Source organism: Mytilus trossulus, chromosome 8 (assembly GCF_036588685.1).
Source record: "Mytilus trossulus isolate FHL-02 chromosome 8, PNRI_Mtr1.1.1.hap1, whole genome shotgun sequence".
In the NCBI taxonomy this organism is placed as follows: Eukaryota; Metazoa; Mollusca; class Bivalvia; order Mytilida; family Mytilidae; genus Mytilus; species Mytilus trossulus.
This window is the reverse complement of record NC_086380.1, coordinates 32,720,235-32,735,160: the sequence shown is the minus strand read 5'-3', so window position 1 is coordinate 32,735,160 and position 14,926 is coordinate 32,720,235. Positions and strand designations below refer to the sequence as shown.

The window sequence follows — 14,926 nt, the reverse complement described above, 5'->3', positions numbered from 1 at the left end:
CAATGTCGATTGATGTGTCAAATTTTTAGACAATTGTTTACCTTTTATGTGTGATTGTTCACACATCTTTGACAATGTAAAGGAATTTTACGCGACTGTTGTACAAGTGAGAGGTTAAGCTAGCTACACATTAAGTCAGGGATATGATAGTTAACTTTGTTATCCATCGTCTTTAGATTTTGCCATTTCATTAGGTACTTTCCGTTTTGAATTTTCCTCGGAGTTCAGTATTTTTTTTTAATTTTTAATTTTTTTTAAGTAGCTTCAATCATCAACAGATACTTAAAACAAATTATTTAATATTGAACCGATTCTATGAACAGCCGTTGTCAATCTGCAGACGTGTTGTTTAATTGTTCCTTCTCTTGGATGCTGATTTCCTGCTCTGTAGGTCTGTCTGGTGACTGTTCCCTGGACAGTTTTATTTGTAATATTAGATATAGCAGCATTGATATAATCATTAAAGCAATACACACTAAAAGTTTCGTAAAGACACAAAGATAGCTTGCTGTTCCAAAATAGATTGCACTACTCAAAGATCCCCAAAAATGAACATTGGCGAAAGCTGGTTCCTTCCTTGTTGAAAACAGTACTGGTATAGTACCTGTAAAAAATAAACCAGTAATTAATGAAACAGTCTTGAAGGCCGTACTTTAACCTATAATGGTTTAATTTTTAAATTGTTATTTGGATGGAGAGTTGTCTCATTGGCACTCACACCACATCTTCCTATATCTAATTAAGAAATTGTAAGAAAACAAATTTGTAAGGGTTCCGCGGTATCCAGTGTTTCGCCTACTTTTTCTGTAATTCGCAGGCTCAACAAAAATGAGCAAAAAATCAATAAAAATATTCCTCTTGATACTATCTTTTGATTGTAAGAAACTTCTGTCCAAGTTTGGTAAAAATCCAGGATAGTAAATGCTTTAAAAACTTTAACTGCAGACTGTATGTAATGTTAACTGGAAGAAAATCTAAGTCCATTTAAAAGTAAAATACGGAAAAAATGGATTTATTGTTTTACAAATTTTACTTGTATATACTGTCTTATGATCATAAACTAGCTTCTGTCCAAGTTTGGTGCAAACCAAGGATAGTTTAAGAAAGTTATCTAAATTTTAAAAAGTTTAACCACAGAGTGAATGTAATGTTTCCCAGCAGAAAAACTAAGTCTATTTAAAAGTTAAATACGGAAAATATTGAATTTTATTTTTACAAAATTTACCTCTGGATACTATCTTATGATCATAAACAAGCTTCTGTTCAAGTTTGTAGAAATCCAGTATAGTTTAAGAAAGTTATTAAAATTTCAAATTTCAAAAACTATCTTCAGAGAGAATATTTGTGGACGTCGTCACCGCCGACGACGACGGAATGTAGGATCGCTTTGTTTCGCTTTTTCGACTAAAGTCGAAGTCTCGACAAAATAGGATATTCATAACAGAAAAAAATTAAAGATACAAGTATTAAAAAAAAATTTATGTCTGGAGAATTTCAAAAAAGGTATCAAAAGTCATGGGTACTCAGTGGAGACAGGACAATATTTTAAGCCCTCTCCTTTTTTTCCACAGTCCGTTAAAAAAATTATTTTCTGTAAAATTCCATGATTTTCGCGTTACTGTATATGAACATCTATTAACATACATATATTATAAATAAAGTGTATTTTCTATTTACTATCAATTCCATGTTTCTTCTCCGCGGCGATCACTGCTATATTATATAGAGAGTCTCTATATATTATAGCAAAGGAGTATAATCATAGTATATACATGTAGAATAACGCGATAATAATTGTCCTGTTTCCGAGTAATTCTGAAAATTATGTTTAAAAGTTTAAATCGAAAGTCTAGTCATTTACTTTAAACACGGTCTGATGACGGAAACAATATCCGGACGCATTTTTTTCGTTTTCATCCAAAAATTACCCAAACTGAATAATCATAAGAATGAATGACAAATGCAGTCGGTGGTAACACCTTTGCAGCGAGGCAGGGTGGCCGTTTGTGGCTGTACGAGAAATATCACTTAGTGCCTAATGTGTAACTTGTGTTTCACGCTTGTTGCACGTTAGGGAGCTACCATTTGATTTTTATGGGGGGCTAGGATGAAATTTGAAAAAAATAAGCAGGACAGGAGTTTTTAGTAAAAAAAAAAAGTGCAGGATGAGCAACTTGGTAAAAAAAAAAAGGCAGGATGACAATTTGTGTAAAAAAAGTCAGGATAAACTAGTAAAAAAAAGGCAGGACCGAATAGAGTAAAAAATAAAAAGGCAGGACCGAATAGAGTAAAAAATAAAAAGGCAGGACCGAATAGAGTAAACAATAAAAAGGCAGGACAGAGATTACAACTTTAAAAAAAAAGCAGGACAAAATTTTTCATCCTAGACCCCCATAAAAATCAAATGGTAACTCCCTTATAAAATCCTGCCGCGACTCTTTACTGGTCGGTAGGTGGCCTACTGCAAGGCTAAATTTCTTTCCCTATCCAGTATACCCTCATTTTTCAGTGACAATTTATTCATTCAAGACGATATCTATTGCAGGACCTGAACGTTGTATTATTTAATTGTTGACTTGTACATTTTTTGTACTTGTCCAGAACATGCATGCACTATTTGACGCTGAACGTAAAACAAAATTGAAGATAACTTTAAAAATTAATGACATCGTTGACATGGTATGAGTGTTGCTTCTTTGTGAAAGCCGTACGGTGACTAGTAGTTGCTTAGACCTACGTCATTTTGGTATCTAGAGGATTTTTGTCTCATCGGCAAACATACAACATCTGTTTATATTGACAAATGAATATTCTTCTAGGCAACGAAATCAGGTAGGACACTGCATTATATTCGTCGATTTGTAGAGCATTTGTGTGTAAATGATTTAACAGAAGAAAAAAATAATCTTTTGAACAATTTAGTAAAAAATTATTAATCTCCGAATGTTTTTGGCCAGCATACTTTCGAAAAAACATTGCCATTTTTTGTGTCCATATAGTAGGGGTGTTATAGTAAATCGAATTAATATAACTTACCAAATATTTCAAGTTTCCATATTGCGTCTGTCATTCCCCATAAAATGACTGATACAAATACTAAAGGAAGGTGATCGGCTGTTGGGTTCCAAAATAACCAAAACGTCATTTCCGCTATGTTAACCATGGCTGCGAATGCTACTAGAATTTTACGTTTGATCAACTTTGCTATTCCATGTATAATTTGTAGACTAATTGTATTTGTTAATGCATAACTTGCCATAACTAATCCTACCCATCCAATACTGAATGGGCATGTGATGTACGCCTATAAAACAATGTACATACAATTATACGGTAGCATAAAAATTGCTACCATCCACTTAATTCGAACTCTGGTTGATAGTTATCTTATTGATATTCATACCACACCTCCTTATTCTTATGTGCAAGTTTGTAACAAACGTGAATTTTGTGGATTCATTTATTTTCGTATATATCAATTTTCGTGGGTTGAGGAAACATTGTATTTTCGTGAAAAGTTGTTTACATTGAACGTAGTTTTGCCAAAGTCTGCATACATGTCTTTAAAAGCTAATGCATAAATAATTAAAGTCATATGAAACATAGGAAGATGTGGTATGAGTGCCAATGAGACAACTCTCCATCCAAGTCACAATTTGTAGCAATAAGTCATTATAGGTCGAAGCACCGTCTTCAACACGGAATATTGGATTACACCGAACTGCAAGCTATAAAGGGCCCCCAAAAATGACTAGTGTAAAACCATTCAAACAAGAAAAAAAACGGTCTAAACTATAATATATAAAAAAAAGTCGAGATGAGAGAAACATTCACCAACCACATCAACACGCGACAACGACTTAACATCATGTTTTTCTTTCGTTAATAAAGTCAATATTGTAAAGTCATAATGTAACCCTGATTTGATAAAAGCATAAAATTGAAATAAACAAAATGTGTGTTGCGTTTTTAAAGTCTTTGAGTATACAACAAAGAGAATATGGAACATACGTATATACACAAATTTATATTAAGCGAATATGCATGTGCAACAGAGAGCACGATGAATTAAGTTTTCGTTACATAAATATGGACATGCTAAAAACGCCTGTAATAGCAATTTACCCTTGCTGAGCACCTGGGGGTAATCATAGGTTTTAATAGGATTCGTGTTGTTCAGTCTTTAGTGTTCAATGTTGTGTTTTGTAGATTTCCCATCCATTTTACATTATAATATGATTAACAAAATGCATTGACTGAAACAAACATGCCGCATTTTTGCGCCTGTCCCAAGTCAGGAGCCTTCGACCTTTGTTAGTCTTGTATTCTTTTAATTTTAGTTTCTTGTGTACAATTTGGAAATTAGTATGGCGTTCATTATCACTGAACTAGTATATATTTGTTTAGGGGCCAGTTGAAGGACGCCTCCGGGTGCAGGAATTTCTCGCTACATTGAAGACCTGTTGGTGACCTTCTGCTGTTGTTTTTTCTATAGTCGGAATTTTGTCTCTTTGACACATTCCCCATTTCCATTCTCAATTTTATGTGCCATTTTTGAAGTTTTTCAAAGCGGGATCCCATCCCTCATTAATCAATTATCTTCAATGCATATAAATTAGTTGATATTTTCTCACCTAGTCATCAATATATGTCTAGTCCTCGTGCACTCGTATGTGCACTTGCATAATTTAATTAAAATATCTCGTAATACTTACTTTTGTAAAATCCGCATATAAAACAAAGCGTTGTACGCTAGTCATTATAGTTAAGGGTAGAAATAACACCAATTTAACGTTCGATAAAGATGAAAACATGGAATAGACAGACTTTAAAGCACTTTTCTTTTTTATCCAATCACTGACTGGTAATGTTGGTAATAGTACCATTGCTATGACAACACCAATCATGTCAAATGCTAGGTAAACACTAAAGAGTTGATGAAGTAACTGAGATGATGGTCTATTTGTACTTATAAAAGATATATTAGAGGTGTTTGGTTGTAGGTAGCTGTCACATTCTAAAATGCCACACAATTTGGAAACGTTTCCGGATGGTAAAGTTATATCTGTGTGAAAAATTATAGAAGAGACGACACTTCCAATGCCGAAAGCCACTCCATGAATAGAGAAAAATATTCCGTTGTGTCGGTTCAGAACATCTTTCAAGTTTTTCTTTCTTTTCTCTGCAATTCTCGTGGCACTAGCAGTGATAAACAGATTCTGCGCAGTCCATAGTGGACCGGTAACTAATCCTAAAAGTATTGACGTTGGAATCAAAGTGTAAAACCGTGGATAGAAGTTACTCATTACATATATAGCATGGCAAGAAAACGCTGCCACCACTGTAATTTTTCCACCAAGAACTTTAATACAGAACGGAGCAAGTAGTGACGACACTATACTAGCGCTGTATAAACATGCAAGAGACTTAACTCCAAGTCCTGCTTCCATGTTCAAACTATTCTGTAATGCCTGGATCGACATGAAGGCAGAAAACACAAAGAAAAAAGCAATGGATATAACGATAGTTGATTGTAAGGGACTTTCTATTTTGTCCGATTTAACACCACCGCGAAACGCACAATATATTTTCATTCTGAAATTTCTCATTTTCTCTACTTACAATCAATGGTCCGGTTCGGCCGTAGTCCACTTTTAAAGTACAGTTAGTCAATGTATAGGTCGATGTATACACATGTGCCTGATGTGTTTCTTATCACAGCATATTTTAAACTATGTACGGCATGTTTCACAATCGTAAGACATTATGAATATAAATAAAAGTGAGATCGATTATCCATCTTCTGTGTGCATATTTAGTATTCGTTTAAGTGTAACATGTGTATAACACTGTATAAATAGCATCAACAAATTTACAAAGGTTATAATTCCAGTATGACAGTCACAGTATTGTAAGGTAATATGTATCGGCTTTGTCAGAATATCAAGTGTAATGTATGACTTTCAACGTCCAGCAGCACATATTTCATGTAAATTTGTATTCGTTTAAGTGTAACATATTTATAAATAGCATCAACAAGTTTACAAAGGTTATAATCCAGAATGACAGACACAATGGTGTTCCTGTAATAATTTCTATAGGTAAAAATGTACCTATTGTAATGTCTAACATATCAAACTTTTAACGTACAGCAGCAAATATTTCATGTAAATTCTGGATCTCACAAGATCTGAAATACCATTGCGATGTCTAATATCAAAACGACTGAGATCTTTTTATACATTTACTTATTAATTTAAGATTGCATTAATTGTCTCATATTGCATGTATTGTGTCTAGTGCATCTCAGTATGTCTGTTCGCGTTAAAATAGGCCGGGGTCGTACAATGGAGATTTTGTAAAACGATATTCGCCATATATGCATTAAAATAGTTATACGTTTATTTCTTTGTGGATATTTGATAGTGTCTTAGTGTTTTTTAGCATTTAGTATGCATAATTATTCTAACATGTATTAAAATTATCTAATGTACGTTTTGGTAACAATCCAATATGTATCTGCATTAGAATATGACGGCATCTATTTACTTCAACAGAAATTTAATTTCGAATTTCTCTTTTCAGTTACAAATATTCATTGTTCGAATTTACTCAAGGAAATACTGAAACAATGATGAAAATCGAACACTGCAAGTAAATTTCGGTTTCATTTTAATGCCAATTTATCTCGAATCAACATTTAAACACCTGTGATTCTAACTTACGTAACAAAATTCCAATAACACCGGGATTTATTGCGCATAAAAAACTTTATTAATAATATAGCTTTAAAACTGTCTGTTGTCTTTATCATGTTTATCTAGTAACAAATAAAGTAATAAAAGGGATATTTTAAGCAAGGTTAATTTCATGTAGCATTATTTTATTTTACAAACAAGGGTTCGTTCAGAGGTTGACCATGCATCATAGTTTTGTGTTGTCAATTGTAACATTTTTTGTGTAGCTGTAGTATAAAAAAAAAACAATTATATAAGATGAAATTTGAATTTCAGAAAATATCAAGTTTTTTGCTTTCAATTAATATTTACAAGTGTCACTAGTGGAGCAGGAATTAATACACTTACACACTATCTTGAGTCTAACCTCCCCCGACTTATGAGGATTGGGGTTAGTGTAACCCAGTCTTTGACCAATCTTTAAAATAAAGTTTTCTGGGTTAAGGAAGTTCGCTACTCAGTTTCCAAATAATAAGCTTTCCACAACCCTTATATATATTGTTAGGGGATTAATTAAGGAACCAAATGAGAGGGTTAAAAAGAAAAGTCCGAGATTCATGCCATTAAAATGTTGGTGGGAAAATGTTCACTCTTGGTTTTTCATAACTTTATCATTGGCAATTTCAAGTCCTCAAAATAACAAAATAACAAAAAAAATTATAGGACTTTTACAAATGACTTATTATCAGACACGTAAAAGATTTAAAACCAGAGGATTCCAAAAATCTGAAAAAAAGTTCCAAAACATGACAAGCGAACAACCTCGATGTCTAATTGTGTAATGTTGCTTGTCTGGTGTTTTTCCTTTCACCATTGCGCTATCTGTTTTTCTCTGGGTTAAAGTTTCTTATTGTTCCAAAGGGACCATTTCTCACTTCTCTATTAAAATATGCATAAACAATTGTTACACAAACTCATCAAAACATGTCAAATATTATAATCGAAATATATATCGAAACAATGATATATTTTTCTCAATATGTTAGAGACGACATCAAAAGATCTATGTAGGATAAAAAAACTTAAATCAAATAGTTTGGGGGTGGGGTGGGGGGGGGGGGGGGGGTCAACAATGCTGCAAGTTTTTTGTTAATCTAAAATCGATTTTACATATATCCCTATTGGTCAATCAATTTATCCCAAATTAAGTTAAGAGGGGGGTCAGTGAAAAAACTGTGTGAATAAAGTTTTTTATCCTTCATTGAACTTTTGATGTCGTCCCTTACTATTGATAGTAAAACAATTCAAAATGCATGTAGAGATACCACATTTACATATTATTAGTTACACAGTGTGCTAGTGACTTAATGCGATATATGTGGGGTCAGTACATTCCATATATCTCGTAATAGGTCACTAGCACACTGTATAACGAATTTATCTTTATTACTGACTATCTTGTTAAACATGCGGACTTAATAATCAAAATGATCAAATATTCAATCTAATGCCATTGGTCTATACAAAAAATGCAGCTAATAACCCATTGTTAGCTTGGTTGTGTTTTCTGCAAGAAATATTTAGTCGTTCATCACAATTTAAATTTTTCTTCATCTGTTGTGTTGGCGAAACGAAACTGTTACTAACATATTAATATCAAAATAATACACCCACTAGCCTAATATTTAATATATACGGTCCCTTTTAACTAATGCCATTCCTAAAACTGTATAGGAGTTAAGATATTCATGATATATACACACATTGTAACTAATAGAACATGCTGTCGTTGGTTGTCGTCCACTATTATTGTTTATCGTTTATTGTTAGAGATATATAAACATACATGTAAATAATGCCGTTGGTTTTCTCTGTTTAATTGATTCACGTTTTGTCCTACGGAGACCAAGTGTATCCTACCTTACAATGGTTTTTGCTTATTGATGAAGTTTTCGTGGTAATTGTTAGTCATCTTTGTCCTTTGGAGTTTTTGTATATCTGTCTCATTGGCAATTTTTTCCTTTTTTTCTTATTTATATACATGAAGTTCCCAATTTATATATGGATTAGGTTATAAATTATTCGCTTTCGTTTAGTTTCTCTTTGATAATCTCTGCAGATATACATGTAGCTGTTGAAATTAAACAGATAAGAAGATCGTTTTTAAAGATTAAATTTAATATTCTTTCTAGTTTATCTTTCTATGAATTCCTGCAGTGCAAATATTATCTAATAAAGAGTATTTTACTGTTTTATTAATATTTCTATTATATTATTTGCTATGTCTCTGCCAGTTTTTGTTCCAATGTCTATTGCACTAGAAATTATCGTTCTATTGCGCATGTGTGCACTGACCAGTTATGACCTCTTATTTTGAAATCTGATTAGTTGAAAGGTATTCATGTTGTCCAATCAAATTCGGTCATTTAAGCGTTTTTAGGTTAATTGTTTTGATCGTCTGCAAATAACTTCCGCGATGGAGCGTTTTTTTAAATGTTGATTATGGAGACTTAAATGATTTACTTGAGAATAGGGACGCTAGAAATATAAAAAAAAATGTGATCAAAATTTTGCTGAATGTTCGCAGAGAATATTGTTACCAAAAGCACATATTATAATTAATATAGCTGTTACTTTCATGTGTTTTATTTCTAAGAATTTGTAAGAACTAACTCAGTATGTATCAGGTAAGCCGTTGGCTTCGGGCAATAAAAAAATGAGCTGATCTTCATACCTCGGATAATATGTTTTGAACTTTAATGCATAGTTACATATTTAAAATAACTGTTTATTATTGTCTTCTTTAATTACATTTACATGTAACGCTTTCCTCAGTCATAATAACCTTCCATCATTATGGGACTGAACAAAGAAATAGCACGGCGGGTGCCGTTGTATACGGTGCAGGAAATGCTTCCCTTCCGGAGCACATGATTTCACTCCCGGTTTTAAGTGGAGTTCGTGTTGTTTCTTAATTAGTTTTTATAACTGTTAATTTAAAATTCCTTTGGTTTTTGTGAGTCTCTGTTTACTTAGCTTCTTGGTTTTGATTGTTATTGTCTCTCGAGGTGACCTTGTACCATTTTTCTCTCCATAAGGTTTTCCTAATTACATGAATGTGCAGCAAATCTTTATATGTTTTTCAGAAAAAGAAGACAGCAAAAAAAGTTAAAGAGCAGACAGATATCAGTATGGTATAAGTGTATATGCACTTCATTTGTAAATGTATTTAGGCACGAATTCTTGAAACTCCAATGGAAAATGATTTTTAAAAATATACGCATAATATAACATCATTTAAATAAGGGAACGCAGTTTTCAAATTGTTTCGTTTTAAACACTGTTGTGATTGGTGAGTGGTTGTTGTCGTTTTAAAACCTGGTTGAGATCGGTTTGCGCCAAAAATGCGTCCTTTTGCGCCACAACTTTTTTTCTCCAATGCTATGTTTGAGCCACATGTTTTAAAAAATTACATGGTTATCACTTGCGTCAATTAGAAGAAAAATGACGTCCCTACTCTTTTATTCTGACTTGGAACCAGCAGTTAACACGGCAAATATTTCCTTTTCTGAAATATATCTTCTTCTTACTGCTACTCATGAGTACCCTCTAATTTAATGTATGAAGTAGCTTGTAACTTCACTTTAAAGTCCATATGCATCGTTGGAACAATTAAAGCACTGTGTCATTAGCATGTGTGTCTAAAACATAATCAGCAAAAGCTTTAATACATTTAAATTAATTAGACATTAACATGCAACAACTCATTTTCTTCTCTATTGACATATCTTTATCAAATATTCAGCAAAGTTTTACTCTCTCTATGTACATTGACTGTCTAATGCATTTTTAGTCATTTATCTCCAGATGCTCATCTTCATGGTTAAATACCTCCGAACATAACTTTTAGGAGTTTTGGTCCTCAATGCTCTTCAACTTCGTACTTTATTTGGCCTTTTTAACTTTTTTGGATTCGGGCGTCACTGATGAGTCTTTTGTAGACGAAACGCGCGTCTGGCGTATATACTAAATTTAGTCCAGGTATCTATGATGAGTTTATTTATGATACTTTTTAAGCCAAAAATAAGAAAACATATATATAAATTGGCGCAAATGACTTCCGAATATTGGCGCAATTGATACATTTGCAAAACAAAATTTGGCGCAAATGATATCCCTGAAAAACAGTAATTGTCGCAAAAGGACTGCTGCCTTTTTTTTGCCATTGCGTTTTCAGTTTATTTCCGACTTATCTTTTTTTTTATATTACTTGTTGTTATGTCCATTTACTATCTTTTGCATCCCTTTTCGATCTTTTTACCGTCACCCATACGGAATTAAACACCAAAACATCAACGTCCATGGCCATCATCATTGTAAACATATCCACAAAATTATGTTTTCTTTGTCACTCTTCTATCCATGACCCTCTTTAATCACAAGTTCAGAAAGACAGATAAAAATATGTATAGTTTTAAAAGAATTAAAAAAGGACTCACAATTAGGTCACAAAGATTGCAATAAACTTTAATTGAAGAATTGAGATAGTGTATGGTTAAGTACGACTGCACCTACTAATTTAATGATTGAAATGAAACAATCATATCAGAAGCCTGACCTATTAGACGACCTTACTAAAATAACGTCATATGGACAGAGTCCTCAATAACCCCAATGATACATTTGTAACTGGAACAAGAATTATGTGTATCAGGCATGTATCTATAACCTTGAAGTACATAATTTACGCACTGTGTGTACACTATTCTGAACAAAAATAACTAAAAAGTTTATATTTAATGAAGTATTTACAGCTAGAATTAACTGTATATTAATTAAATCACATTTGTGTCAGCTGTTATTAACAACCTGTCACATGGTTTGAAACTTAAGATAGATAATATTGATCATACACGTAAAGTTTTTCTAAATAATTATGTAAATCTAATTTTAGCATTGTCCACACTAAACGATGCAGTAGGTAAATGATAGGTCACTATCATACATGTGTCATATAGTACAATGTCACAACGACGGAATGAAACCGAGAATCTCGAGGAGATATGTTTGTGTTTTAGCGCCAAAAGGAGTGACAGCGTCAATGGTCATGAAATTCGCAATACTTACATCCTGTCAGCTTCATTTTTCTTTGTGTTTACAGCATATTTAGCGATACAAAACTTGCAGAGCAGTTTGAATCAGGAAGCAGGACTAGGAGTGACGTCATTGTCGTGCTTATATGGATTTATTATCATTTCAGCTGTATTGGCGCCAACTGTATTAAAGGTTATTGGCGGGAAGTTGGCACTTGTTATTGCGTGGATTCTTCATATAGTCTACACATTAAGCAACTTTTATCCAACATTTGGAACTTTGATTCCTTCATCTATTTTACTTGGATTGGTTTCCGGTCCTCTATGGACAGCGCAAAGTATTTACATAACTAGAAATGCTTATTCTCTTGCAGATCGCACAGGTAAAGATGCGCACGTGTTGCTCAGTAGACTAAACGGAATCTTCTTTACAATATATGAACTAACACAAATCAGTGGAAATATAGTGTCGTCTGCCGTTTTATATAAAAGTGCAAGCCACAGTTCTAATGCTTCCTCTATAGCTACGACATGTGGTGTCAATGATTGTCCTGTAATCACCGGAAATGCTACTCTGTTGGACCAGCCATCTTCAGATGTCGTGTACACTATGCTTGGCGTTTTTCTTGTTTTTGATGTCATTGGACTCATCTTGACTGCAACGTTTTTATCTCCTTTACCGAAGAGTCAGTGGACAAAGTCTTCTTCCATTAAAGAATCAGTGACGTCATGTTTCTTTACGTTCGGTGATATGAAGATGTTGTTATTGGTACCGTTTATAGCTTTAATGGCGATGGAGCAGGCCGTTCTGTGGACAGATTTTACGAAGGTATGATTGATGAGAATGATTAACTTGATGAATTTATAGTTGTTGCAGGGATAGAAATTAAGACTTTGGCAATGGTAGCCCATAGCATAAAATTTGTAACCCACATATAAAGTCCTATACAAGAAAAGCAGAAATTTAAGTAGCCCACACAATTCTTTGGTATTTCTAGAAAAATTGCTTGTCTATCTATGTATACAATTCCATGGTATACACATGATCATAAATTTAATTTTATTAATATGTAGCTTTTACATGACATTCTTTGGGGTAAAGGTTGCATAAAATCACTATCTTTTATATACACAAAATATATGGAACGATCATATCTTTCTATACATCCTATCCGTCCTGTCCATGAACATTTACAAAAAAAATTCAATGAAACATACTATACTTACCCATGTAATAAAATAATGTTATACTCAGTTGTCAAAATTAAAAGGAGCAAGGTGTAGGGATCTAGTACATGAATCTGTTCAAAAAAATATCAATGATGCCAGTGTTAAAGTCATCTTCAAAAATTTGAGTTATCTTCCTTTGTCCAGAATTTTAGTTAAATTAACTTCATTGAACAACCAATGCTTTATAAGATGCAATGTTTGACTTTACTTCCCACAGATAAATTAAAGCAATTCTTGTTACCCTTCAATGCTTACAAAAACTTTGATTATCTTATATTTTTAGTCTTACGTTAGCTGTCCAATTGGAATCAAAATGGTTGGCTTTATCATGGCGGCGTATGGAGGATCAACAACTGTGTCAGCTTTGGTGACGTCACGGCTAGCTAAATACACCGGGAGACAGGTTTTGTTTGCAGTAGCAATTATTATACAAATGTCCGTATTTGTTGCCATGTTTGTGTTTTATCCACAAGGGAGAAGTGACTTGCCTTATTTGTTTATAATGGTAGTTATATGGGGTGTCGCCGAAGGAATATGGCAGACGCAATCAAATGGTGAGTTGTTATTCTTACTGTAAATAAAATAAAAGAAGATATGGTATGACTACCAATGAAAAAACTCTTCACAAGAGACCAAAATGACACAGAAATAAACAACTATAGGACACCGTACAACCTTCAGCAATGAGCAAAGTCGCTTATAAAAGGCCCCAAAATAACAAATGTAAAACCATTTACAGCAGATTTCAGTCAGTATGTAGCTAATGGTAATATCATTGGTTTGCTTGCTTGTTAGCTGAACCGTGAAGTCATTGTTAGGTAAGGTATACTACCCTCCTTTTAAATGTCCTACAGAGAGATAGATTGGTTATCTGTTGGGCTAGTCTACTATTAAAGGAGGGTAGTTTATCTAACCTAACAATGACTTCACGGTTCAGCTAACAAGCAACCTAACCAAAGATATTACCACTAGCTACATACTCACTAAAATCTGCTGTAATGAAAAAAACTAACAGACTTATGTGTGTCACAAATAATGAACAAAATTCAAAACACACGACAACCACAATTACAGGTTCTGGACTTAGGACCGGGACATACATACAATCTCAAACTGTTCTAATCAGTTCCCAGACTAGGCCGTAGGTCGTCATACCAGGTCGTCAGAAATTCACAGCAATCTCGTAACAAATGAAAGTTACATAAAAATCAATACATAAAAAGTAACGTTACATGTAACACAAAATACTGGAAATAGAAAATGAAAAAGCAATACTAGAAAACAAGCTCAACATAAGTTAACTTGTCTTACCAGACATTTTTTCTAAAATTGATCTACTGTAGTTGTTTTTATTTTATATTCTTTAGCACTGATTGGATACCTGTACCCAGAGAATACAGAGCCGGCATTTGCCAACTACCACTTCTGGAAGGCGACCAGTTTTACTGTGTATTTCGCTATCAGTACTGTGTTATGTGTAAAGACAAAACTTATCATTGTTATTACGTTATTGTCTGTAGCGTCTGTACTTTATGTTGCTCTAGAAGTTAAAGTTTACTATAAACAACGGACTGCAAATATCTCCGAGACAAAATAGTCCAGTACATTTTCAAATTTATACCTTGGACAGACACCTTAGTCTGCTAATGACCGCGTGAAGACGGATAAAATGAGATGTACGTTGACAGAATGATTCGTATTTAAAAGAACAGGGTCATTGGCGATTGTACATTTTGAAAAGTGTAAAATAATCAATGTATTCTAAACAGGTTGTCGAAAAAAACGTGTTGCGTCGATGATGTTTTGATATTACTTTTATATTTTTTTTTTATTAATCACTGTTATAAATTCTGATCTTGCTTTTTTTTAAGACAAACTTTTATATGTTACGGCTCTTTATGACAATAAAAAAACAATTTTGTTTTA

The 14,926-nt window shown here is 33.2% G+C and overlaps 2 protein-coding genes across 2 annotated transcripts; one reads left to right on the top strand and one right to left on the bottom strand.

Moving 5' to 3' along the window:
* Window positions 1-312: 312 nt before the first annotated feature.
* LOC134681837 (protein unc-93 homolog A-like) lies at window positions 313-5,966 on the bottom strand. Its single transcript, XM_063541476.1, has 3 exons — window positions 4,716-5,966; window positions 3,037-3,304; window positions 313-604 (listed from the first exon to the last, which is right to left on the bottom strand). The coding sequence occupies exons 1-3, from the start codon at window positions 5,607-5,609 to the stop codon at window positions 330-332; spliced, it is 1,437 nt and encodes a 478-aa protein (XP_063397546.1). The 5' UTR covers window positions 5,610-5,966; the 3' UTR covers window positions 313-329.
* A 5,614-nt stretch (window positions 5,967-11,580) lies between these two features.
* Window positions 11,581-14,926, top strand: LOC134681836 (protein unc-93 homolog A-like). Its single transcript, XM_063541474.1, has 3 exons — window positions 11,581-12,599; window positions 13,284-13,554; window positions 14,368-14,926. Exons 1-3 carry the CDS (start codon window positions 11,700-11,702, stop codon window positions 14,595-14,597), a joined length of 1,401 nt encoding a protein of 466 aa, XP_063397544.1. The 5' UTR covers window positions 11,581-11,699; the 3' UTR covers window positions 14,598-14,926.

Coding starts and splice junctions, on each gene's coding strand:
- LOC134681836 (XM_063541474.1), top strand. CDS start 11,700: ATGTCACAACGACGGAATGAAACCGAGAATCTCGAGGAGATATGTTTG. Junction 12,600..13,283: donor TGTGGACAGATTTTACGAAG/GTATGATTGATG, acceptor TTATATTTTTAG/TCTTACGTTAGCTGTCCAAT. Junction 13,555..14,367: donor ATGGCAGACGCAATCAAATG/GTGAGTTGTTAT, acceptor TATATTCTTTAG/CACTGATTGGATACCTGTAC.
- LOC134681837 (XM_063541476.1), bottom strand. CDS start 5,609: ATGAGAAATTTCAGAATGAAAATATATTGTGCGTTTCGCGGTGGTGTT. Junction 3,305..4,715: donor TATATGCGGATTTTACAAAA/GTAAGTATTACG, acceptor ATTGTTTTATAG/GCGTACATCACATGCCCATT. Junction 605..3,036: donor ATGGAAACTTGAAATATTTG/GTAAGTTATATT, acceptor TATTTTTTACAG/GTACTATACCAGTACTGTTT.